Source organism: Beta vulgaris, chromosome 6 (genome assembly GCF_026745355.1).
Source record: "Beta vulgaris subsp. vulgaris cultivar EL10 chromosome 6, EL10.2, whole genome shotgun sequence".
Taxonomy (NCBI): Eukaryota; Viridiplantae; Streptophyta; class Magnoliopsida; order Caryophyllales; family Amaranthaceae; genus Beta; species Beta vulgaris.
Genome location: NC_079207.1, coordinates 11,909,414 through 11,936,485, shown reverse-complemented (window position 1 = coordinate 11,936,485; position 27,072 = coordinate 11,909,414). Strand labels below are relative to the sequence as shown.

The 27,072-nt window shown below is 36.7% G+C and overlaps 3 protein-coding genes across 7 annotated transcripts; 1 reads left to right on the top strand and 2 right to left on the bottom strand.

The window, feature by feature from the left end:
- The first annotated feature begins 2,436 nt into the window (after window positions 1-2,436).
- Window positions 2,437-18,179, top strand: LOC104895732 (DNA mismatch repair protein MLH3). 3 transcript variants are annotated; one of them, XR_007275367.2, is made up of 26 exons: window positions 2,437-2,682; window positions 3,967-4,134; window positions 4,366-4,417; window positions 4,508-4,555; window positions 6,014-6,168; window positions 6,280-6,337; window positions 7,137-7,194; window positions 7,305-7,397; window positions 7,479-7,641; window positions 8,023-8,038; window positions 8,145-8,350; window positions 8,527-8,596; window positions 8,688-8,771; window positions 8,981-10,693; window positions 10,787-10,889; window positions 10,977-11,062; window positions 12,778-12,875; window positions 12,960-13,157; window positions 14,014-14,058; window positions 14,182-14,235; window positions 14,358-14,461; window positions 15,236-15,284; window positions 16,802-16,861; window positions 16,973-17,072; window positions 17,525-17,610; window positions 17,695-17,719. XR_007275367.2 is itself a non-coding variant. In XM_010682311.3 (26 exons), exons 2-26 carry the CDS (start codon window positions 4,009-4,011, stop codon window positions 17,872-17,874), a joined length of 3,978 nt encoding a protein of 1,325 aa, XP_010680613.2. In that variant the 5' UTR covers window positions 2,437-2,682; window positions 3,967-4,008; the 3' UTR covers window positions 17,875-18,179. The 3 variants fall into 3 exon arrangements, 2 of the variants coding, with proteins under 2 accessions (XP_010680613.2, XP_048502492.2); XM_010682311.3 differs by having other exon boundaries at window positions 16,973-17,045; window positions 17,695-18,179; XM_048646535.2 differs by lacking the exon at window positions 12,960-13,157 and having other exon boundaries at window positions 16,973-17,045; window positions 17,695-18,179.
- Window positions 18,180-18,495: 316 nt separating this feature from the next.
- On the bottom strand, window positions 18,496-20,650 carry LOC104895731 (putative F-box/LRR-repeat protein At3g18150). The gene is made up of 3 exons (XM_010682310.4): window positions 19,437-20,650; window positions 19,094-19,273; window positions 18,496-18,990 (listed from the first exon to the last, which is right to left on the bottom strand). Exons 1-3 carry the CDS (start codon window positions 20,352-20,354, stop codon window positions 18,721-18,723), a joined length of 1,368 nt encoding a protein of 455 aa, XP_010680612.2. The 5' UTR covers window positions 20,355-20,650; the 3' UTR covers window positions 18,496-18,720.
- Window positions 20,651-20,781: 131 nt separating this feature from the next.
- LOC104895730 (uncharacterized) lies at window positions 20,782-25,941 on the bottom strand. 3 transcript variants are annotated; one of them, XR_007275374.2, is made up of 7 exons: window positions 25,700-25,933; window positions 24,279-24,467; window positions 23,756-23,840; window positions 23,375-23,429; window positions 22,270-22,408; window positions 21,838-22,010; window positions 20,782-21,350 (listed from the first exon to the last, which is right to left on the bottom strand). XR_007275374.2 is itself a non-coding variant. In XM_010682308.4 (7 exons), the coding sequence occupies exons 2-6, from the start codon at window positions 24,456-24,458 to the stop codon at window positions 21,924-21,926; spliced, it is 546 nt and encodes a 181-aa protein (XP_010680610.2). In that variant the 5' UTR covers window positions 24,459-24,467; window positions 25,700-25,931; the 3' UTR covers window positions 20,782-21,350; window positions 21,896-21,923. The 3 variants fall into 3 exon arrangements, 1 of the variants encoding a protein (XP_010680610.2); XM_010682308.4 differs by having other exon boundaries at window positions 21,896-22,010; window positions 25,700-25,931; XR_008970070.1 differs by lacking the exon at window positions 20,782-21,350 and adding an exon at window positions 23,611-23,645 and having other exon boundaries at window positions 21,896-22,010; window positions 25,700-25,941.
- Between the last annotated feature and the right edge of the window lie 1,131 nt (window positions 25,942-27,072).

Here is a 27,072-nt window from a genome sequence, read left to right as displayed (position 1 = left end):
ACCTGTGTTGTCCCATATACTTTGTATAATGGTGAGCAGTTGATACTAAAGCAGGTTTCTTGTTGGATTCGCGAGGTTTAAGGTGAGGACGAAAATTCATAGAGGAACTTTCTATTCAAAGACTTTAAAATGTAAATTATATTTGGATTAAATATGTATTGGTTATGTTATTCTTGTTGAGGTTTTGATTGAAGATTTCTTAGATTAGTTTGTAATACTGATTAGTTTTATTGGGTTTGATTTCTTCTTGAGGTTGTTTCCGCGACAGTGTCGACGATTTAGGTTTTGAGATTGAGAATCCTATATTTTGTTGAGTTTGTAAACAGGTTCAAAGTATTTCCCATGTTTGAGTTATTCTATTGCCAAAGGAAATTTTGCCGAAATTTCAATTCAAATTATAAGACTATTTGATTAAGGGAGATTATTGTATTAAGATTTGTATAAATTGTGATTGAAAAATTGGGGTGGTACACTAATAGCTTTTTTATGGAAGCTAAGTTGGGGTCGTGCCCGAGTTATACATGGCGATGGCCGATGTATTTGGGAAGCTCGATGGGCGTTGCGGAGAGGCATGAGATGGAGAGTTGGAGATGGTGAAAACATTAAAGTTGGAAGGATGCTTAGATCCCAGGTACACAAACTCGCAAAATTTTATCCCCTAGGGGTGAGGCGAATGTTGAGTTGGAAGTGGCTGCACTTATTGACCGAATTCGGAAGGACTGGAATGTTGTTATTGTCAACCAAATATTCTTCCCTTCGAGGTTGACCGAGTGCTTAGAATACCATTGAGTTGTAGATTGCCTTCAAATTCATTGTGCTGGGATCTTGAGAAGGATGAAGTCTATTCTGTTCAATCGGCGTACAAGGCGTTGGTGGAGGATGTATGGCGGGAAGGTGCAGGGGTAATTGCCATGGCTTCGGATGTGTGGAAAGTTATTTGGGGGCGACTTTGTTGCCAACGGTTAAATTGTTTGCGTGACAAGATTGTCTTGAGGCCCTTCCAACACGGAGTGATTTACATGTTAGAGTTCAAATCATAGAGGCGGGTTGTGGGTTGTATGAAGCGTTGGAGGACACAGGGTTACATGCCCTCTATCAATGCGGGCTGGCAAGGGGGGGGTCTGGGAGCTTAGCTCACTGCCGAGCGTGGTTTCGGAGGCATGTTGTAGCGTGGTGGAATGGTGGGGGATGTGCTTCGAGAAAATGAAGCAGGGGGATGTCGAGGCTTTGCTCACATTGTCTTGTGCAATTTGGGAGGCTCGATGTAAGGTGATAATAATGGAAAGGGAGAGTTGTGACTTCTGACCTGGAGATTCTCTTGGCCTATGCTAGAATGGTTGAAAAGGAGGTGTGAGAGGCGGCAAGTGGGGAGGAGTTACGAGCTCGCGATTGGCTGCTTGTCATCCTACGGCTTGGTTAAAGCCTTCGGTAGGCTGGTGCAAGATCAACGTGGATGCAGGTTTGTTGGGTGAGTGGGAAAGTGGGCCGGGACTAGTGTGCCGAGATGAGGATGGATTCGTGAAAAGGTGTGCGGTACTGCATCACGGTGTCTGCTGGGATGTATGTATTGCGGAAGCCAAAATTGTCTTGGCCGGCGTGAAGTGGGGGGAGGGGGGATGTCGCGAATGGAGTTTCTAAGCTCGTCGTGGAAAGTGATTGTCTAGCTGTGATTCAAGCTTTAAAAAAAGGATGTGTCGGGAGCTAGTGATCTTTCCCTTATTATTGAGGATATTCTCCATTTGTCTTCTAGTTTTCATACTATTGCTCGGTCTTTTGTAAAACGAGCCGGGAACAAAGTGGCCCACTATTTAGCCCATTTCCAACCCGTGGAGATTGGTTGGCGTAATTGGGAAGATGATGTTCCGGTGGACGTTATTAACATTGCTTTTGCTGATATAAATACTTAACCCTCGCTGGGTTTTCCTCTAAAAAAAAACCTAAAAAAAACATAAATCTATTATAAGAACATCTTACCATGCTTTGTGGTAAGATGCAGGTAACATACTGTGTAAAAGGGTCACTCATGGTACTAATGACATCTTTGAGACACGAAGGTAATCTATCTTAAAGTTACTCCTTTAACTCGTAGAGTGACCCTTTTAATTCACAAAGTGACCATTTCAAGGAGCAAAGTGAGGCGGACTTGCAATAATTTTATAGGAAGACGATCTTACTCTATACTTACTAAAAAAAAAGAGGTAATTACACTTACTTCATGACTAGCAATGCTAATTGAGTTGACCAACTTGAACTCGACTCGATATATTAAAGAATCAAGTTGAGGTAGCCTAGACTCTATGTCTCTATCAACTCTTAAGTGTGGCTCAATAAATTTTTAATCATTATATGTATTACAATAATTCAAATATCAATTATTTTAAGGATAAAAATTAAATTGATTTTGTAATAAACTACTTAAAATTGACATATCGAAAGTCCAAAACTAATACTACTAGAGTACTACAGAAAAAGTTGGTAACCCTACCCTCCAAATTCAAATTGCAATCCGTGGAATTCGCGGTAACCCTCGCCTGCTATTACAAGGGAAATTCCATCCGATTACAGTCTACATTCATCTTCACCCATTCATTCCAGTTTTCTTTTCGAATTTCCAGCATCAATTCAGGTTACTTTTCGAGGAAAGAAATTGACGAATCTTTTGACGATTCCATAGATTTGAAGGTTTGTTTAGGATTAATTTTACCATATATCTAAAGTTTTAAGATTTAATTTTGTAATTTACCATTGAATATACGAGTAAGAATCTTTTAATTATATTTACTAGTATGATACCTTAAAAAAACTAAAATCCAGATTGTGGGGTTTCGGTCGAACCCACTGAAACCCTCTTTTGCTGCTTGTATAGTGTGTTTGAGGTTGAAATGTCCGAGATTTTGGTGACCCAATAAATTATCTTATATGGGTTTTCCTGGGAATGATGAATTTTTGAGTTAAAAATAGCATTGTCACCAAAAAAAAAGGAAAAAGCGGGGTAGTAAATGATAAATAAGAAGAGAATTTGACAAGGGTTGAAGGAAAAGAATCAAGCTTGTACAGCTAGATAGGATTTGTTGAAACTATAAGATTGGTTATTTGATCTGAGAAGGATTTTTTTTTTAAATAATCTAAAAAGGGTGTTAGAAGATGAAATAATTCAGCTTTAATTTTCTGCTAATTTATAAATTATACTTCTCATTTTGATGTGAATTGATATTTTGAATTGAAATAAGAAATTATGAAAATGAAATGTAAATGTTGTGCAATTGTGAAATATGAAATTGAGATCACTTGAATTGAAATTAGAGATTACTTGAATTGAAATTAGAGATTAGAAATTGTAAAATTGAAATAGAGGTTGTGAATTGAAATTAGTTGAATTTGGAATTAGATGTTGTGAAATGTAATTTGAAAAAAGGAACTTCGGAATTAATATCTAATAATATGTTTACTTATACTAGATTTGGGAGATGAAAAGCAAAAGTTTAGAATCTTTTTGGAAGAGAAGTGGATGCACTTGTAATTTTTAATTCTTTGAAACTTATGTATTTTTGTCGTTTTAAATTAGTTGTAATTTGAATCATTAATTGATATTGGCATTGTAGTTTGATTTGATTTGAATTTTTAGTCGTAAATCAACTCAAGTATTGTATTTTGTTTGATTTGGTTTTTCTCATCCGTACACCCATCCCATAATTCCTGGTTACGCCACTGCCGTAGTACTAATCCTTTTTGTAATTCATGCAATACTTGCAATTTCATGGTCTTATTTGCTTTAACCATTAATGCGTTGAATTATATATTAATATTGAGATAAATCTAACAAGTAGCAAGTAACAACTAACAAGAACCCACATGATTTTTATTTTAATCTATATAAAGGTCATAATTCGTGGTCAAAGTAGATATTTGTTGCACCTTCAGTTTTTCTTTCCCTCGATGAGTATTCAGTAATTGTGAAAGTTACAGTGTGGATGGCCAAAGGGATTGGTTAGTTGTGGTGTAGTCTTGATGGAAACCATCAAGCCTTTGTCGGAGGCTGTCCAAAGTATGGTGCGCTCGGGGTTCATCATCAGCTGCTTGACTACTGTTGTCGAAGAGCTCATATATAACAGCCTAGATGCTGGTGCAACAAAGGTAGGTTTTTCCTCTTGTTACACGAGTAGTTACATGCGAACGTTATCTATTATCGATTACCCTAGGTTTGATTAGCCATTATCCATCTGTTTGAGGGTTCAGTGTCTGTGGCTGTTATCCTGTTAACCAGTGGTTGTGCTAAAGCAGAAGATGAAACATTCTCAAGTTCTATCGTTTAGCACGTATATGGTATTGGGTATGTGGATTTTAACAACCATTGTATTGTTTCAGGTATCAGTCTCTGTCGCTGTTAATAATGGCTATGTTAAAGTAGAAGATGATGGTCTGTAATATTCTCTGTTGACTTGTGTCAAGTTAGAGTAGCTAGTTGCTCATAACACTAAATGGCTTGTTGTATGTGTTGCCTATGCAGGATTCGGTATCAGCCGGGATGGACTTGTGTTGCTGGGAGAACGATATGGTAATATGGACGTTCTTTGTTAGAACCCATGCCTTCCCATGCATTTTCATATGTTATGTCTATTACATTTATATGCTCTAATTTCTAGATGATGAACTTCTTGACATTGTGCAAGATTGAATATTTTGACTGCCTAAGTTTCCAATCTTTCCTTCACGTAAAATCATTACAATTTTGATGCTGGGGAAAATGTCTTTGACTGGCTATTTGAAGAACTAATATCCATGCCATATGCTACCTGTTGACTTTTTTGTGTGGATTGGATTCCTTTTTTCCCGCACCTAATAATAGGAAGTAACAATTTTTACTCCCTCTGATCTCCCTGTTTGATGACTCCCATTCTCTCTTCAGCTGACTTTTATGCAGTAAATTTGTTGCATAGAACCACTTGTGGAAAATATTGGGCACAACTGTAGCAATGGTGATTGGTGGATGGATAGTAGTGTTCATTTCTTCAGAATTGATGAATATAGATAAGATCTTTCTCAACATTACAGTAACTGCATAGCACATCTATTTTGCAAATACTTTATAGTCAAAGAATCACACTTATCCAACTGTGGCATTTAATTTAGCAATTTAATTGTTCGTCATCCAAGCATATGCATGATTGAATTTCCTACAGGTCCATGCATCCTCTATCATACGTACCTGTTACATTGAATTTCCTACATGTTCATGAGCTGCTAGCGAAGCAATGCTAGACTTAGAATAATTAATTGTACTATCACATTGGATTTGTTTTCACAATCTTTATATGTTTAACTTCTTCCCTAAAGGGTAATGGTTTGAACATCTTAATATTGTGATGTTTAAATTTATTGAATGAAGCAAATATTTGATATTTGAAGCTTGTTTATATGGCCGCTGAGTTTAAGCATATACAAATTCATCTGGGTAAATCTTATTCAATTCCATCGTCTATGCAAAAGAGTTAGTTTGAATCTGCAAGGATTGAATTTAATAGGTCTGCTGCAGCTGCATTTTTAAACTTAAGCTCATGACTAAGATGCTGTTTAGGGCCTTATGGCCAAAACTAGTATAGCTTAATGTTCTGGGGGTGCTGAAATGGATGCCTGACGATGTCTCCGGCTGGTGTGTATGGCCACAACTTTTTATGGTTGTTGTCATGTATATCTACATAGCAGCTGAGGTAGCTTGGTTTACTGGAGGAAGATGGTTGAGCTGGGTGAAGAAGAGAGAGTGAGAAGAGGAAGAGAAACTATGTTGTCTTAGCAGAATGTAACTGTTCGACGTTGTCGATAACTTAGTCAGTATTGAAGTTTTGGGCAGAGTCTTTAATTTTAGGTCAAGTTTAGATGTCTCATTACACCCTCCTCCAAATTGTAACAATAGAATGTTATGATCTAAGATAAGGTTCCAGGAATTTTGCATTCTTATCCTATGATTTTGTTTTGTCCTTGAGATCTTAATTAAATGTGTGGTTACTTTATGCAGCAACATCAAAACTTCAGCATTTTCATGAAAAAGATTCTTGTGTGGGAAACTTTGGGTTTCGGGGAGAAGTTTTGTGCTCAATTGCTGATATCTCTTTAGTGGAAATTGTAACAAGAGTTCAGGGGAGGCCCAATGGGTATCGGAAAGTTATGAAGGTAAGAATGACTTACTGTCTCATCCTCCATTTCTTAGTGTCTGGAACTTTGGATATTCATGGGATCATCTCATTTGTTTTCTCGGTCACAACACATTTGGATTTTTTTCAGGGTCGCAAGTGTCTTTGTCTCAGTATTGATAATGATAGGCATGATGTCGGCACAACTGGTAATGTGCTTCCTTCCATGGTGATATTATGGACCTATCTCTTTAAATGTATTCTCTTTCTGTGGGTCGACACAGTGCTTTCTCCTAACCAACATGTTACTGCCTCGATATCACGAGGCAGAATTGGTCATGTAACATAACGTAAATAAATGTTTTCTTCTTTTCTTTCATTTGACATTTTTTTTTTAGCTTTTTTCAATTGACTTGCATTTTAGATCTGGAATTTTGAGCAACAGTATTTGTCTAAGAAGGATGCTCTTTTGAAAACTATTTGTTATCCTTCTTTTATCACAATGCCAGGGCTTAGTGCATCTTTTGTTTTATTTTTGGGGAAGGGTTTTGGGTGTCCAAAGACTTAAACTGAATGAAGACAAAATGGAAAGGATGAGGTACTCAACTGTACTAATTCCCTTCCCCCCCCCCCCCCCCAAAAAAAAAAAAAAATAAAAAAAATAAAAAAGAAATAGAACTGAAGAAAATTTTAAGTGTAAGTTGCCACATAATCAAGGCCCACGAGACTGCTACTTATGTCTTGATAACTAGATCCGCAAAGGAAAATGCCACTCATACAGTTTTATAACCCTCTAATTTGATCTGAATGTTGCACAAAATTCTTCTTCACATAACTGTTTTTCTCATGTGCTTTTGAGTTTTTGCTGTAATCTGTACTCTGTAGACAAAATGACAAATTGTCTTCTTGCACAATTTTTTCCTTATGATACTTTCAAGGCTTTGGTGGAAGTTCTCACTTATCTTTCTTATTCAAAACATGGGAATTTGGCAATCTAAATATATACAGTCATTGTCCGTGATTTATTTTACAACCAACCTGTGAGGAGAAGACAAATGCAGTGCAGGTATCCTTCTTTTTAATGATGATCTCAATGTGTAATTGATAATATAAAAGTAATATCTGAGGGTTTCCTTTAATTGTATGCTTGTGTGAGTGGTTCATTTTTTGCTGTAGTGCCAAGAAAGTTTTGCACTCAGTTAAAAAATGTGCAGTACGGATTGCCCTTGTGCAGCCAAAGGTTTCCTTCAAAGTCATTGATTTGGAGAGGTGTGTCAAATGTATAACTATAATTATATTCTGGTTAGATATGCATATGCCGCAATTGTATCTGATGGTGTCTAAATGCAGCGGAGATGATATGCTTTACACACGTAGTTGCTCTTCTCCTTTGTCACTGTTGTGCAGCAATTTTGGTATTGAAGCCTCTAGTTTACATGAGCTGAGCTTTTCAGAAGGATCTTTGAAACTTACAGGATATGTATCTGCTCTGTCCAGTTCTTTCGCTTCGAAGGTCAGTCTCTTTGTACCTACTCCCTTTGTCCCTAAATAGAGTGCCCATTTTTCCATTTATGTTTGTCCCAAATAGATTTTCCATTTCCTTATTTGGTATGGGTCCACCAATTAAAATATTATTTTGCTTTCAATTTTCATAATATCACCCACTTTCTTACATGGCTTGCATTCTCTTTCCTTAATAAAAGTATACTAACTTCTATATTTAATCATGATTTAATACAACTAAGGTCCTACACATGATTTCTTCTTAATACTTGTTCCCAAAAGAAATGGGCACTCTATTTAGGGACGGAGGGAGTATGTTGTAATTGTTTAAGCATACACTAACCGGCATGAAATAATTTTTTTACCTGACAGTTCTTTTTATGTTTTGCAGGCAGTTCAATATATATGTATCCAAAAGTTTGATATCAAATATAAACTTGAAATTCAAGTGGAAATTTAGATGGTCAGATGAGCATATCATCCTTTGAATATCACTGGCCTTAACATATGCAGATGTTAACTCAAGGTTTGTGGTTAAAGGCCCAATTCATAAAGTCTTGAATCGTCTGGCGGATATGGGCTATGACCAGTTGAGAGGTGACAGAGGTGAGAAGAGGTCTCAAGCACCTGCAGGTCCATTGTACTGTTTGAATCTTACCTGTCCTCGCTATTCCTACGGTTTGAACCTTGAATTTTCGAGGGCATCTGTAGAATTCAAGGTATCATTTTCTTGTTTATTCTGGTTGGTATTTGTGCAAGCTCGTTAGAATATTACTGTGATTTTTGATTTAGTTGCAACTTTTGTTTTTTCTTCATTTGTTAACATTTTTGTTACAATTTGACTAATTAAATTCTCAACTTCTGTCGCCGCTGAAGATTTAATCTGGTGTTGTAGGATTGGGCTCCTGTACTTGCATTTATTGAAAAATCAGTCACGTCCTTGTGGAGTGAGGAAAGAAAGAGGGGTAATAAAATTGCTGATTTTCTTTTGCTGTTGCTTGCTCAATTTTCAAGATGAATGGCCTATCACATGTCTATGTCTTTCTTTCTCTCCAGGGATTTGTCATGATCATGAAGCTGACCATATCAGGAAAGATGGCATAGAGAAAGTAGTTGAAATGTCTTCGTCAGTGGAAAAAGGTTCTCTGTACCTTTTTAATGAACTTTAGTTGAATCTTTTCAAGTCTTTAAGCTGTTCCTTGAGAAATTAGCCATCGATCATTATGTAACATCTTTTGCCTAAACAAAGGAAACTTACTCTTTCTACTTTCATCTCCCCGTCAGTGGGAAAGAGAACAATGCATGTTTCATGCATTGAGATAATTTAATCAGGTTTTCTTCTGATGCAGATTGGTGGTTGAAGACCTGTGAAATGTCTAAAAAGAGACGTAGAACCCAGAATAGCGAGGATCATCATGCATGCACTAAAGATTCACTGGAAATGCAAGTCGATGACTTTAACTTGTTTCTTTGGAAGAACAATTGTAGGCCGCACATGAATTCAGAAAGCATCACTGTGAAATTTAGGGAATCAGAAACGGAGAGGGAGTCTCCTCATCGGATTAATTTTACTGTATTAGAGGATGGTTCTCACTCCAAGTGCAATTTTAATGATAAAGATGGTATGGGAAGTGGTCTTTTTGAGTCTGATGAGGAACTTGCGAGTAGAGATTCTTCGAGAAGTGATATCTTTACTATACAAAGAGAGTCCGACTATGTGAAGAATTGTCTCTCCAGTTCAAGATGGAAGGATCAGGTCAGTTTAGATGATCCATATGCTGGGAGCCGTGACATCGGTAGCATTTGCAGTCCTGAGTTCATTCCGGTAAATGACCTGATGATGGCCAATGATGATCAGGGGGAGTTGTCTTTGCAGAATTGCTCATGGGAGAATCCACTTCAAACACCTTTGAACTTTGATAAGGAGTCCCAGTTTCAGATTGATAATGTCAAGGCCAAGAGACACTGTAGCAATTTTCATGGCAGTGGAGATGCTCATAGCCTTTGTCAGAACTTTGATATTTTTCAAAGGGATCAATCTTGCGATGAGATAGTAAATACTTGGCCACTCCTTAAATTCAATATTGGAAGTCATACAAGGGAGGATATTGACATTGTTCGTAAGGAATGTGATGTTCCATCACCATTCCGTGGAAGATCCTTTGATAAAGAGTACCCTTTAGTATCTCCAAGTAAAGGTGGCAGAGTACTCTTCCCCTCTTCTTCCACAAACTGTGGTCAGCAATCTGCAATTGCATATCCTTTTGCTGATTGGGATTCTGACAATATTATTCCTAATGAAGGTTTCCAGAGGAGATCAGGAGCAAGTAATAGTGATGGTTTTGAGAATTTCAATCATGAAACAGAGAAATCTTATTGCAGGAGTTTTGGTGATAGGTGTAGCAACAAGAATTTCACTTTCACAAGTCGTTTGAATTCAACACCATATTTCACATGTAAAATTTCAGGTGTTGAAAAAGGCGTATGGGAATCTTCCCCACATGGACAAAATGTTGATAAAATATCCTCTATAAGATGTGGTAATCCTTTATTTGAAGAAATATATTCACCTTCAATGGACAGAAGGTGTAGGGACTCATCAGTCTGTTTGAGTCCATTGATATCCCCCAACAAAGGAATCCAAATGGACTTGCAAGGGTGTCAAGAGTTTGGACAGGACAATATTCTTATGGGAAGGCCAGGGAGGAACTATGACAGTTCTGATAGCCTCTTTACTGCCAGATGTGAATTAATGGTAGCTAATGGAACTTCATCTCCATGTCTGGATTTCCAAAGCAACTCAAGTTCGTACAAGCCATCAGTGTGCTGTTTTTCACCTGTAACTGCTGATCGAGGTCCCAAACCCAATCCCCAAAGATATCAAGTTTTCGAGCCAAATCACTGTGATTTAGAATCAGAAAGCTCCGGGAGACCAAGAAGGAGCCTTTCAGCTCCTCCATTTTGTAGGGGCAGGAAGAGATTTCACTCGGTGAAGAGTTCTATAATTTCTACAACTAAAAGATCTGCTTTGCAGACAGCTCCCCGAGTTTGCATTTTCTCAGGTATTGCAATTGGATAGATGCTTCTGTAGGCTGTAGATCTGTTTAGCAATGTAAGTGTGGATAAACCGAGATTGCATGTTGGGTTATGTGCAGAAAGAGACAAGTCGCAGCACCCACATAGACCAGCACAATCTTCTAGTGTAAATCACTGGCATGATGGGATCAGATCTGGGGAAGAGTCACTGTTCTATGTTGAGTATGTGTTTTGTTTCTGTTGTTAGACTTGAATGCTCATGTTTCATTATTGAACACGTAAATGTTTATGCTCTGCTGGTTTTTCCAGACAAATGGTGAAGGAAACCTCAAAAACCATACAAGTCAGTGCTTGCTCACAAGATGGCAGGACAGAGTCTCCCTTTTTCAGCAGTGGTATATTTGATTACTTGTAGATACAGTTTTCCAATATGCTGTTTGTCCATAATAAAAGCTCCTCCTTAGTTTTGTTGTGGTTGTTAAGATGCCTATGTGATTGGAAGTTTGGAACATATTTTCCCTTGCTTTTCCAATCTATAGCATGTATTACCTCAAATAGGCAAGCATTGAAGCATATTTTTAGAATGAATATAGCGTAACTGCCTGAAACGAAAATGCCACTTTTGGTTTGGGATGTTTCTGAATAATAATGCATATCTTCATTATGGGATGAAGGGGGTAGAATTTAGAAAGCAAGGACATAGAGGATGTCGAATTATTATGAAAAGAACTCAAATACAGTTGTTCCTCCGAACTTAATCTCAAACAAAAGGTCCCATTAAAGTGAAAACCTGTACCTCTAATTTCTGACTTGGTGAGATCTACTAGCATGGTTTTTTTAAGACTTCTGAAATAGGATTCCTTTCTGGTTTATACTTGCAAAGGGCTCTAATTGATTTAGCTAGGAAACCATAGTGCAGTACACTCTGCATCCATGTGGAAAGTAAACTTTTGGTTAGAGACATATGACTTTTTTTAATCTTAATTTCAGCCATTAGATTATTGGAGCACAGTTCAGAAGGTTTCCTCTAGAACTTGATACGTGTGCTTATAGAGTAGGGCTGCGATGAACTGGTATCAGAGGGGAGGGGTATTTTAGAGATTTTCTGTAGTTAGTTATATGTAACTTGGGGAATATGCTAGGGGGTTTGTTAGGGGAAAATCATTCCCAGAACTCATGAGAGCTTATAGCTTGGGGGGTAGGCTTGTGATGAGACCTACTCGTATTTCGGGTTTTTATACTACGGCGTGAAAAGACTCAAGACGGAGAGTTGTGACTTGTGACCTATATAGTGATAGTTAGAGAGAGAGAGAAAACATGTTGAATATTGATGAGAATTTGGTGAGCTTTTAAGAGTTCATTTGGGAGAATTCAAGCCTCTCAAAAGCTTAAAAATCTTTACATTATGCTATATTTCAGTTTATCAATCAAATCTTCTTCTTCCTTATTTTCTGCCAGTAATGATGCTTAAGCTATGTCAATTTATAGAAAGGGCCTAGTAATTTCTCTGCTGAGCCTTGAGGTGAGGCCTAGAAGCTTGAAACATTTTTCTGGGAAACAATGCCTTTTGAAACTGTATTCTTTGTACCTGTTTGTGCAACAAGGAGGAAGATGTGGGATTTGTCTTCTGGCTTTTAACCACTGGCAAAAAAAATTCTTTGGTGTAATTATAGATTGTAGTCCACAAGAGTGGAGCATATTGTAGTAAAGAGTTCTTAATTCTTGCCTCTCCAATCTCTAGAAAAGTTGGAGTATTATCTTGAAGCCATGGCCCTGCTATGAACTAACATAGCTTGGACACTTTAATGGCAGAAATTAAGGAAGAAAATGAGTATTTGATTGAAAAACAGAAATTACAGCAATATAAAATGCTAGTTACAAGCTTTCGAGAGGCTTGTTCTCTCCCATTGAACTTTATAAGCTCACCCAATTTTTCTCAACAATTTTCAACACCCCTTTCTCTCTCTAATTAACCCTATATATAGAGTAATTTTCTTAGCATAACTCCCTAGCTTATTCCCTAGGCTACTCATTAAGATAAAGCCTAAATTACCCTTCCCCGTAGTCTCTAATTAATCTGCTAAGGTCAATGTTTTTGTGATCAATGTAGGCTACTTGAAGGAAGTTCAGGATTCCGGAAGCTCACAAACTAAGTGGCGAGAAGGCTGTCCTGATTCTAGATTGAAGGAGATAGCCAACTACTTAAGAGTAAGTTTAATATGAAGATATATTGCTGTAAAGGTACTGCAAATGTGTGAGTTTCTAAGCACTATTTTCAAAATATTGACACAGGCTGGAGATAGGTTGAATGGACCTAGAAATGAAAATGAAATTCTGGATATTCAATCTTGTTTGCTTGATCTTGCTGGTAATTCATTAGTTCCGAAATCTATCAAAAGAAGTGGCTTGGAGAATGCCAAGGTGCTTTCGCAGATTGATAGTAAGTTCATTCCAGTTGTGGCAAGCGGAACCTTAGTGGTGCTTGACCAGGTCTGTTACTAATGCTGACTGTTTCTCTTGCATGTTTTTTTTAAAGATGAAGCCACTTGCGTTGGCTGTTGATTTACTACTTCATGTTAGTGGGGCAGATTTCTTAGTTCTTTTTTTCTTTTGGCATTACCTATTTAGTTTCACACTAGGGGAGTGTGGCTTATTTTGTAGCACACGTTCCTGCACCAGTCTGGGACTATTGGAGCTAGTTTTGCCGAATATTTAATTCATAAATCAATTTATTTAGCAAACAACTTACAGCTAAGTTTTCATCTTAGAACTAACTTTTTAGCAAGTTCTGTCAAATAAAGCCTAATGGGGATCACTAACTGTTATTTTTATCATGCACGCAACAAATAAGGGACTTATTCTATTAGATAATTTATTAGATATTTAGGGGACAAAGATTAGAAATTTTTGTCAAAATATGTTGTCTAATCGACCCCCCTACTACATTTAGTAGTTGGGTGGTTGGTTACCTAGTTTGTTTAATCACTGAATGATTGACATTTCATTGACAGGTGCTCATAAATTTTTAGCAGAATTTTTTTGAGCATTTATTGAGGCTAGATAAATTGAGCTAGTTAAGGTCTTTCTTGTTAGTAAATGGCCATGCAAGCCTTTGATGTGAACATGAGGGGTATTGATTATTCAGTTTATACCTAGTTATGTAATCTTAAGCACGTGGATGACTGTAACTCTTTTTTCTTGCTTCAAGGACTGGTCTTAATTCGATTTGTTTAATTTTACACTTCTTGTATCTTTATTGGGAGGCACAAACAGTACTAGAGATTGACTTCACTCATCAGTGTCTTGCTAATGGTTGGACCTATAACTTGGTGTTTACTCTTTTCAGCATGCTGCAGATGAGAGAATTCAACTTGAAGAAATGCGTCAGCAGGTACTAACTCTAAGCAGTTATTGCAGAATGTTGTATGTTCTTTTTTTTTTTTTAAAGGGGGGGGGGGGGGGTTAAACTAGTTTTAAGATATTGTCTGCTTATAGCTGACTTGTTGATGTTCAGGTTCTTTCTGGTGAAATGAAGTCAATAAGCTATCTGGAAAAAGAGAAAGACTTGGTATGATGTAAATTTTGATGGAAAGGGGGGAAGGCCCATGGTGGAGAGACTATAGGGGCCTCTTGTAATTGACAAATTTTACAACTTTCTCCGAGTGCTGATTTCTGAAGCTTGCATTGTAGGTTTTGCCTGAAATGGCCTACCAGCTACTGTGCGAATATGCTGGGCACATAAAACACTGGGGATGGATATGCAGCATATTTGAGGATTCTGGATCATTTGCCAAGTAATGTTTTTCCTCATTTGTTTCCTTCTTAACGGTTTCTGTTTCCGTATGCACTCAAGAATTCATGAAAACAAAAATACACGCTCACACACACACACAGAGACGCACAATCTTCAGCGTGTGCACAGCGTTGCATGAGCACACTCATAGCTGTAGCATTAAAATAATTTTTTCCATCGACCGCTACAGTATCAAAAGGACACGTCATGGACGTGCATATTCACATGCAGCAGAGACACACATGTACAGGCATATGTAACACTACATAATGTGCATGAAACAAGAATGTGTGTCCATGCACATCGGCTGAAAGTGTCATTGATGGTTTCCTTGTCAGTGGCCACAATGTTTGTCTCTTTAAAGGTGAGATACATTCTCATGTGAAAGAAGGAAACAGATGCAGCTGACTGACATGTCATTCCCCTAGTGCAACTTGGTATTACGTGACATCCGATCCCATTATCAGCACTGTTCTCTCTAGAATTGTCCGCCTCTTCCCAGCCTTGTCCACCCATCCCATTATTCCCATCCCTCCAATTATGTTAGTTACCACTTGCTTCTGGTGAGTTACGCAGACCACCAACGGAACCCTGGAACAATTTAGCAAACACCCTTAGAAGCCCTTTTGATCTACTATTTTACTTTAAGTGAATCTAGTTAGAAATTTTTTTCTGTATAGTTTCCCATTATGCTCTTACCAAACACTCTAAATAACGCTGTCAATGTTATTCTCACCTTAATCTTTTTTCTTTGCTTGATCATGCCTTTTTGTAGGAATCTAAATCTTCTAAATGAGCGGCCATCTCATCTCACGCTGACTGCGGTAATCATACTATTTCCTCTGCTATTGGTTGACATCTAATTTAATGACAGTGTTTTTATTTTTGTTATTGTTGGCATCTATTTTAAGACAATGCATTCGAGTAATAACGTGTGTCCTTTTATCATATAATGCAGTATATCATGCTATTATCTGTTTTATCTTATAGTTCTTTTGGGTCAGGAGTGCTGGATCATGCCTGCTTGGTTGCCATTACCAATATATTGTTTACGTACATTTGGAGCTTGTAAAAGGGTTATGTCATGTCAGGTTCATACCAAACACAAAGAGGTCGAGAATCTTTTGGCACCAACGCCAACCAAATTAATTAGATGGGTTAAGACAATTGACACTTACCTGACTTGTTTAATTAATTATTTAGTCGCATTGATCCGTGTAACCTGATTAGTTTTCTTTGCATAAATCTATTCCACTTTGTACTTCTCCTCTTTGTGCTGTCATGTTAATTTTGGTTTGGTCAACTCCTTAAATTTAGTATATTGAAATTTTAGTTCCGATAGTATCTATTCTTGCTTTTCTATTGTACTGAAATCATAGAATTTTTTCCAACGGTTTCAAATAAACAGGCTGTAACATATCTTATTCATATATAGAAAACTCAACTCTAAAACCAACTTATATGATTAAATCAATAAATGGGTTAATCGTGTTAGCCCGATTGAATCAGCAGAGTAAAAAAAATCTCAACATTAACCGGCTTACTTTGTGTTCAATTCATGTTTTCTTGTACTGACAGATCAACGTTAACCTGGCCTAATATCACATTATCACCCTGGTGTATAATTTGCTATACCTCATGTTCATTGTCATTTTATGTGCTGTATATGGATGATATTTTACATGCTGGGGATTAACCAGGCTACTGATGACATAACTGCTGAAGTTGGTATTTACTTCACTGGTATTGGCCAACATGCTGGCAACAGTTTCCTCTAGGTTTCACACAATTAGACTTGAGAGTACTAAAATGAGATCTTATAGATGGTTGTGTTCTTTATTAGTTATATGTGGGACTGTTGAAGGCAAGGACAATCTACCTTGTATAGGTATTCCCATTAGCAGGTTATGGAATTTGGATGATCTAGACGTATCGTATGCTAAACTAGTAAAAATTGGCAGAGGTTGCTTCCGGTAGACACATGGAAAAGTGTACATAGGGTTTATATATGTTGTGTTGGCTATTGATGGTATTTACTTTTTTATTTTATATATTTCAAAAAAAAAATTCTCTCGAGTTTGTAAGTGGTATATATTTTGATTTTGTATCATCTCTAGATTGTCCTAGGTAAGCAGCTGGGTAGTGGTGCATAATGGTCATCTACTGCCTCAAGAGGCAAGCATGCTGTTATAAGTAGTACTCAGCAAACTAGTTTTGTCATCCTTCTGGTGTTTACTGACTGTGACCTCTTTTTTCTTTCCCTTGAGACGTAGAGAAAGGTAGGGAGAGAATTAAAGGCATTCTATGCTGTTTTTTCTGATATGATTGCTGACTGCTATAGGTACCATGTATTTTGGGAGTAATCTTCAATGATGCAGATTTAGTGGAGTATCTTGAACAAGTAAGCATATACTCTGACTAAAATTTTTAAGATAATAATTTCCATATTTTATTTGACAAAACTTTTCTCCAAGCTAAATTTCCACTACTATGCTGTTATAAATTGTATTAGCTTGCTGATACTGACGGGTCATCCACCATTCCACCATCTGTAGTTCGAGTTCTAAACTACAAAGCATGCAGGGGTATGGATTTATGACCTCAATCCTTATGTAATTCTCACTTTCTTATGTTTTTTTTCTCCAGCATTAATCCAATTTGGGATCAGATTTTTTAATGTTTTTGCTGCTTTTTCTATCCCTAAAACATGGGAAATCTTGTTACTGTATTTATTTTGTCCACTTTGCAAGGTATAATTCAAACTTTTTATCATTCTATGGCTTGTGCTTTAAGTCCTCAATGAAGAATATCATGGAGAAATAATTTTGATTTGTAATGTATACTACGGCAGGGTTGTTGACACCGAACTTTAAGACTCGAATGGAGAGTGAAAGACTTTTAGTACACAAAGGGAAAGGATTTTAGAAAGGAATTTTTTCCCATGCCCACTTTAGTCTGGTTACATACTTACATGACCTAACCGACTCTATCAATAACACTGATTGGACCAATCTTATTTGCGAAAATTCCTTTGTTAACATTACTATATGCTGTTATACTCAAGGTGCTATTATGTTTGGGGACAAACTCCTGCCTTCTGAATGTTCCCTCATCGTAGAGGAGCTGAAGCGAACATCATTATGTTTTCAAGTAAGTTTTATAACCATGGGTGGGACTCTAAGTATTGTTCTGCAGACGAAGCCCGGGCTTGTGATGCTAGATTTTCTTATGCAGTGTGCTCATGGAAGACCAACCACAGTACCTTTGGTGAATCTGAAGGCGTTACACAAGGCGATCTTACAGCTCGGATCCTGGCGTGAGCATTCAGAAAATACATGGCATGGACTCTGCAGGAAGGAGATCAATCTTGATCGAGCCAAGCGTAGACTAGATGTGGCAAGAGGCTGTGAGTGAAATACTCAACTTGATGTAAATAGGTTTTGTTTTTCTTTCTTCTGCAGGAAGTAGATTGCTCTTGACCGTGCCAAGCGTAGACTAGTTGTGGGCAGTGGCAAGAGGCTATGAGTGAAATACTCATCAGCTTGATGAAAATAGGATTTATTTTTCTTCCTTCTCTTTCCACAATTTTGTTTTCTCCTGTAGTTCTTTGTATCTTTAGCAGTTTCTTATTTTTTTTTCCTTGTAGAAAATAAACTGTATATCATTCTTTGACAACCTTGTATATAAGTTTTCAAGCTATAGTAATTAGTAGTTAAGTATGCTGCTCACTTGGCAAGGCCATAATCTAGAGGTCTTTGATTTGAATATTGACTAGTGAGGGTGTTTGGGTAAGGATTTTCTTACCTTTCCTTCTACTCCTGAACACCCAAACCTGCTAATATTGGACCAAGAAATTGTGAGATTGAGGGATTGGTGTGAGTATTCATTATGTTTCACTTGTGTTGCGCACAACATGGTCTTGGTTAGTTACTCTTTTAATTATACCAAAATGTTCTGGGTTCAAGTAGATATATATTTGAGGTGTTGAAAATAGTGTAAATAATACCTTTGCTAAAAGAATCATGCAAGTGCAAATGTGCAATGGAAAGAATATGCAAGCACATTGATTAAAAGAACATGACACACATTTGTAATGTAATAACATATAGCTTATAGCAAGATGTGCATTATATCTCTTGAATGTAGGATGTAAATTGCGGTCTGAACCACATATGATATGGCTATTGCAACCTTTGGTAATGATAAGAGCGACTATGCTGTATTTTATGGAACCAAGAAGCAATATGACAGTTTTACTCCTCAAATTAGCAAGACTTTTACAGTTGAGGAGGCCTTTGCGAATGTGGGCAACTTCTTAGAGAACTCTGCCAATTGTTCGGTTTTATCGTTGTCCTTGCAGTAGATCACCAATTTATCTAACACAGGCGAACTCTTGAGCAGAATCTCAACCAAGCGAACGAGGACAGTATACAAACACTCTGAAATGTTGCAGATGACAATGGTTTTGAGAGAGCTCCAACAGTACTCTTCCTTTTCAAGGCTACAACCATCCATTTCTGACTCTACAGCCTGAAAAAAAAACGAATAGATGAGGCAAATTAAAAAAAAAGTTTCAGAGCAAAAAAGTAAAGAGAGATCAAATTCATTGATCAAGTAAAAGTTGATATCTCACCTTCAGATAATCTGAATGCCAGAAGGTGACATTTAAGACAAGTTTCTCCAAGTGAAGTAAATTCTTCAACAAATGAAAAAGACCAGAGACGTGCTTGTGGGTCAACAGAATGTTTAGCTCCACAAGTTTCCAGTCAAACATTACATGAGAAAGATCTTTTAGTATGCAAGAGAACAATACCTGCAAAATCACCCGAAAAAAGTGTGGTCGAATGTCGATACTCTTTGTACCAGATTGAAGCAAAGATTTGGTGGGATTATTGAAAAAGCGAAAGTGTTTAGACTATTTTAGGACAGGAAAAAGGATGTTCAAAACCTTTTTGAGACGAAGGAGTACTAATTACCGTGACAAATTCACTTGACAAGGTAACACTCTTGGCATGCAGAAGTTTGCTTAGAACAGATTGGAACTGGTTGAACTCTTTGAATTCCTGTTCTGTAATGGTAAAGCTAAGATTAAAGACAAAATGAGCAAGAGATGAAAGGTTCATAATCTCCAGACCATTCACACATCCAGTATAGTTGAACGACGACAATTCCGGGCAGTTAATCTTCATAATCTCCTCCCCAGCAATCATCTCCCTATCAAGCTTCAATACATCCAAAGTTGGGGAATCCACCTCAGTTAAATCCCAACAGTTAGAAATCTCTATTTCCTCAAGTAAAGGGCAACCTCGAATAACTTGTCTGAAAACATCATCATTCAGACTCACATACACAAGTTTGAGAACTCGGAGTGAACCCATTTGCACTCGTTTCTGGAGCTTCATTTCAATGTTGAACAACTTGAGCTTGAATATAGAATCACTAAGGAACACTATAAAAGGTAACTTATAGAGCTCGTTATCAGGTTCAACCATTCCAAAACCAAATTCTAACACCTTCACCCGTTTCCTTAGAGCGAAAGTTAACCAAGAGTCTAGCTCATGTCTTAAATTCTGAGGTTTGATATCTGTGTATAACACAGTACTAATGTCGACTCTGAAGCAGTCGAGTGTAGGCTGTTGATGGAGTGTCAGGACATTGTGAACAAACTCAAAGAAGTTGGTGTTAATTTCTTCATCTGGCGGCCATAGATGAGTTAACAAACTGTCATCAAAGTTGAGAATGGGAAGGTAAGTCCATAAGGTGCCAAATCTTCGAAGGAGGACAGTTTTGATAGCTTCATCAGTAGGTAGAAATGAGAGGATGTGGCTAAGAATTGTATCGGGTAAAATACTAAGCTTGTCTTCTTCTAGTTTAGCTTCTTTATTATTAGTCATTTTGAGCTGGATTTTGATAAAATTAGTGAATTGGGAATAAAGGATTTGTGTCCTCACTGAAATAATTATAGTGGTAGTTTTTTGTGAGTGCTGGGGAAGGAAGTTTGGTGATTAAGATTTCAAAGAGTACAGAAGAAGATTTTGGTGCTGTAGATATTCTTTTCTTGACTTGTTCATACCATATTGATTGTTGTGATGTTGACATTGTCTCATATACAAATGGTGGACAAACTCCTAACTCAGATTTTTGAGGAGTCTTTGAAGAAAATTTGAGGAAAGTTTCAAGAAGGAAGAATAAGGTTATACATAGAATTGTCAAAGAGTTTCCAAGGAAATGGAAAAAAGGTTATAAGTGAGTCCCACATAACTGATTTATGGACTTATAAATTAAAGGGTAGCAAAACTAAGCATTTAAGAACTTGAAAGGTAGTTAAACATGAGAGTCAAAATTTGCTTTGTGACCTTAGATTTAATCTGACTTGGCCACTATGAAAATAAGAACTAAGATTTAAGAACTCCATAACACTATAAACTACAAGCATCTGAAACACAAGCACCATTCGTAGTTCAGAGAAATAGACAGCTTATTCAAAGAACATATAGTGTGCTCCATATTTATACATAACAATGCCACGGACAATTATGCAGTCTCATCCCAATTCTCATCCCAATAACTGCTTTTTTCTGAACCACGCGATACTAACTGAAAAATTTTAACAAGCTGGAACCCGTATCTCTTATATCTGCATGTCATTTGACATCTTTATATGCAACTAACGCTCGAGTACAATTCCTTTTCATAGCTTATTATGAAGCTGAAAACAGCTTCATAAGCCAAAAAAATATCAGCAAGGGGTCGATTTACCAGACCATTCAGCAACTTAAGATCTATAGCTTTTTGTGTTTCCATAATCTTCAAAAAGGATTTCAACTCTGAAGTTACTGCAGTACATCTCCTGATCAGCGTAGTTAGCACATCTTCCTAGAATTAATTCCCTGTAAACCGGCAAAATAATTCAGCAGGATGGACTTGTCAGATTATCAAACATGAGCACGTAAGACCTAGATACGTTTATATAGATTCAAAAGACGTCTGCAATAAATGAAGGCTAATTGTGATCGTGCATGTCAGATCACCAAAAACCGGGATTAATGAACGAAAAGGACTTAAAACTCAAAATTTCATTACTGTTAAGGTATTCAGCAACAAAAGCAGTTCACAAACTACTTATTCGCTCATAGCAAATTCTATGTCCTAAGTAATAAAAATGAAGTTGTATTTAATCTTACTTTTTTTAACCCCACCAATCTACTTAGTGGCCCATACCAAATTCACTCAAACTTTGAGGCAAACCAACAGGGGAAGTATATTATTCCATCACTGTGAGTAAAGCCGGCACTAAGCTATTTTTTCATCAACGTTAAATCAGTAACTTAGAACTCAGAAATAAAAGGTGAAGAAGGTGCTACAGCATATAGTTACTAGTCTCAAATTCTCAGTGCTTCAGATGAAAGCCTCAGAATTAGTTCACGTTTCCCACCTCACAAAAAATTTAGCTGGGTGTCTGATTATGTCTCTAAGCTTCCGCTGGAATCAGTAGCAGCACAAAGCGCCTTCCAAATTGGTAACAACATCTTAAGCGGGGGTCGCACTTCCTATAGAAAGAAGAGAAACAATCAGTGCCACAGAAAGACCTACACTCCATACACTCCATACACAGATTATATTTAGAGATATTCATCAGTCATCACTAGAAAACCAAGTTTGTCTATGCAACTTGTGTCTTGTTCTTCATGATAAATTTTGATACTATCCACATTCTAGTTCAACAAATTGCTTAAAACTGGACATCGAGTCAAGAAATAAAAGCCTGAAGCTGTAGAAAGAGTGTATAAGTGACCAACAATATCGTACCTTAAAAACTAACATCAATTCATCTTCTTCACGTACAATTAATGCCAAGCTCCAATAACATGTAACTGGCGTCACACATTCGTTCAGTACAGGCTTCAAAATCTTGTCAATGGGAACAAAGTGACGGACAGCTCTCCCACTATGAGTAAAAACAGGAGAAGGAAAAGTAAAAACGGAAGGAATACAATAACATGAGGTCAAACCTGATATGAAACTGAAAAGTGCAATAAAATTTGTTCACCCCTTTTCTTAACCATCTCAGATAATATGAGGTAAGGTAACTCTTGTATTGTTATTTACTTTTGGAAGTAAAAAGAAAATTTATGACACGAGGAAACTGAGTGTTAAAATGTGAGCAAATCCATAATATGCATTCTACTTGGTACTTACATATACTTCCTCCAGTTTTAGTTACTTGCAATGTTTCCCTTTGCACAAGAACCAAGGAGGAGAGATATATAAAAAAAGAAACCATGTGCTAGGAGAGAGAAAGAGAGAATATAGTCAAAAAAAGAAATGTTGCAAGTAAATAGATAAATTACCAGAACTGGGAAGACGTTGCAAGTAAAAAAACAGAGGAAGTATATGATTAGATAGTTTGTTCATAAATATACAAGAACTAAATAACTGGCATATGAAGATTCAACGAGATGCAAACTATCCTTTCTTTGGTATCAGAATGGTTAAGAGGGATTTTCAAGAATGCAATGTTTTCTTGTACCTTTCTCACGCAAAGGGCACATCAGAATTGGGATCCAGATGTGTAAATTCAGCTGAATCACATAGTAACAAAAGCAATAATAAAAATAGCAAAGCATACTTTGTATTCAAGGCAGCAAGAACAATTCCAAAGATGAAAGATTTAGACAGAAATGCCATGTGCTCATTGTGAGTCTGGCTAGTCTTAGATCCAATTGCCACAAAATGTGGTCCAGCAATCAAAAAACAAATTAGAGGATCCAACACATTTTCACTTAATATTCTCTGAGCACGTCATTATCCTGTATGCACTCCATCACAATACATGTTATTCAAGACATATTAAGTACCTCATCCTTATAAAATACTGTTACATTAAACATATTCCGTAATCAAGGAGACGTACCTTCTATAATGGGTTTCAAGCTGGACTCCAAAAGCTGGGATGATAACAACACACTCTGTCACATATGGCGATGGAAGACATAAGAATAATTATTCTTTCAAAACCTGTGAATTACAACAAAAGTCATTCCAGAACTTGAGAATAAACATTCATAATGACTGTGTTTTCAGGACTCATCCACCCTATACGAGCAACAGAGAGCATGCCAAAGAATTGGAGCAACAAAGAGGACTCACATTGACTGTAGATATATCATTTGACAGAAACAAACCTGTCCAGCATTTGGGCAAACATATTAGTTGCATAGGAAATAGTGCACAACTCAAAGGAATACATAGAAACAAAAATAAGCAGCAATAAGTACGTTCTCAATTCAATCACCTTTCTCAACAATTTTCTGTCGCAATAATTTGAGGAAGGCCACGCCAGTGATCAAGTACAAGAGAAGCACAGAAACTAATATATCCTGCAACACAGCCGAACGTCGATTCAAGAACTTGGAACACACATTATAATATTGATAAAGAAAATAAAGTTAAAATTCCAACATAGACTAAGCAATATGTCTTGGGTGGACCAGGTTTAAAGTAATTTATTGTGCACCTAAACTGACTTACTCACACGAAAATTGATTATATTAGAAAAAAAACGACTATATCATACGAAAACTGACTATATCTTATAACAACTGATTACATAAAAGGTGATTATATCACACAAAAACTGACTATATCAAACAAAAACGGACTATATTAAACGAAAATGGCTATATCATATGGTTTCCGATACACAAGTTATTGTAAACTCGGTCTATTTTCTTTTAACCAGATATGCTGGACAGGCATACGAAGGGGATAATTTAGATGTAAAGACGAAAAATTGCTCAAAAGTTGAGCCAACATACCTGTTTCAGCATTAGATAGAATACATTTAAAAGGAAAACAAAAGCTGAAAAGCTTGCAACTACAGTCCATCGATGATTTTTCCTGGTAACTAAATGGTGAATATCAACTGCTTGTGCAGGCAATTTATCAGTCTCGTGTAAGTATATGTATCTTGAATTTGCATTATGTTTCTCAGCCATGCCAAAAATCTGTAAATCATCAAACATTTCATAAACTGTTTCAGCTAAAAAGAACTGCCTCCAACTACAAATTTATAGAAGCAGACTAAGAAGATTATAATAGACAAAAATTAAGGAATACAATATAAGAACAGTTTAACCTAAATAATCTTGCTTCACGGAATTAATTAGAATAAAGGATATGTGCTAGTAAGCAGGGGGATCAAAGATTTCCTAAAACTAGACTTGTTCACTACCCTTACTCAGACGGCTAATAACCGTCTTCAAGTCAGATTTGAATTCAGTTTCTCTTTCGGCTGAGCCTTTGGTCAGTCCCTATTCTATAGATATATATATTTTTAAGAGTCCTTGCTATATAGAACTTTGTTGCAAACAATCCATCCGTCTATTAGTGATAGCTCCATCCTAAACTTCTATTGAATGAAGGCCTTATGAACTGGAATGATGAATTGGATTCAACCAATATCTCGAGCGACTTCCCTTAGTCTATCATGATGGAAGACCCGTTGCCCGGGTCTCGGCCCCCCGCCTTTCGGCAAGATATTAGCCTTTATTCTTAATTACATCTAATCTCAATAAATCTAAAGTTAGAAGAATTAGTAATTCAATGGATGCAAAAAGACTCCGCGAGTGAATTAGGTTTCAGTAAGGGGTAGCCTAATTTTGCAATAATATCACATACCAAAAATAACTAAGGTTACTAAATACAAAATGTTACATAGTCCACATAAAACCTCAAAGTACTTTGATAAAAAAACAAAAAGTGTTCACGACGAGTTCTCAAAATTTCGAATTGATTTACGATCTCATCAAGTTTTACATCTAAAGGAGCAATAACTCAATTTTTATTAGGTATTCCTTTGAGAAAAAAAAAGTTCCACAAATCCTTCTCTTGTTTTCTTTTCACGATTTTACATACATTCAAATACAAATTCATTAATCAACTCAACTAGTATTTTATTACTCCCATTGTATTTCAACATTAGAACAATAAAGAAGAATCTCACAACTCATCACAAACCCACAACAGTATTTAACTAAAACAGCACAAGAAGAAGCAAAATTGAGTTACAATCAACAACAATTTATATATTCATCAAAAATTGACAAAAACCCAGCACAAAAATCATAATAAGAGGCAAAACTAGAGATAAATTTAGCACCAACTTACTACTTACACTAAAACATGAGAAAAGAACAACAAATAAGAAGAAGCAGATGGGGAAGGAGAGAGATGATACCTTGCCAGTTTGGGAAAAGCAATTCACGACAAGTGGCTTTGAGTTTGAGAGTGAAATTTGTATCTAGGCTCTAGGGTTCATCTGAATTTGGTAACTGGCATTTCTTGAGCCACGAAATACTGCTTCTTCTCTTTCGTCCTCTGACTATGAGATCAGTTGTTTCTTTCTCATGTAAGGATTTCAAGTTAGGGAAATTTGGGGTTTTTTTTTTTTATTATTTTTTTTTTGAAAAACTATCTTATAAATTTGGAGTTTTTATTGTCTTCCTTTGGAATATCTTTTTAATGGTAAGGATAAAGCCAAGGATTAGGAAATCTTTCACACGTTTATAAAATTATAAGAATAAAACTTGAAATAGGAAATTTACACGTTTCAATGAAAAAGTAAGAATTAACTAATGTCTAACATTGACAACTTAATCTATATTCTTGTTTGCTTCTTTATAGACGTAGATGCTCCGACTGTTAAAAGTACTAAGTAAGGATTAAATATCTTCAATGATGTTTGTAATTTGTCATGAGCTCCCCATAGACCTTGAATTAAGTTGATATAGAAGATTGTCTCCATGGAGCTTTAGAGCTTATGACTAGAAGGTTGTCTCCCTCAATTAAATATCTTGAAACCTTTTCTGAATGGGTAGGAGAATACCTTGTTGTAAAGCGATTGCTTCTTCTATGTATGTGTGGGTCCTGCCAAGGTTGTAGAAGCAAGCCTTGAGAGTTCTCTCCACATGATCATGGATGGTGACTACGGCAATAGCAGAGGAGGAGCGAACATAACCGTCAAAGTTGAATTTGAAGAAAGATTGAGGAGGGAGCTTCCACTCAACAAAGATGGAATTATTGTTGTGAGGATTGGGGGAACGACGAATGGAGCGAGAGAATGGTGTACATGTGGAATGACAACAATTAATTGAAGTTCTTAAATGCCATTCTGTGTGGAGGAATAAAGTTTTATGTTGAATACGATGTAAATCCAGCTTTTCGTTGTTAAAGATGATATTGCATCATATCCATATTCTCCAAATTAGAAAGCTAAATATTTGGAGCTTAGACTTTTTTAAGAGATGAAGGATGGAGTGGAAGGGGCATCAAGGGAGTGGAAATGAATCCAAGTTTTGACTTTCTGGAAGTTCCAAAACTTCCTAGTATTAACACATTGGCAGGATAGGTGGTCTAACGTTTTTGAACAATTGTTACAAAGGCGACAAGTATCGTAAGGGATGATATTTCTTTTATTTAAAACGTCCCGATATTCTAGGCTATTGTGGTAAATTTGCTGTAGAATGATTTTTAATTTTGGGAGATGTTTATGATATTTCTTTTATTTAAATATCCTGAACCTCTAGGCTATTGTGGCAAATTTGCAACATA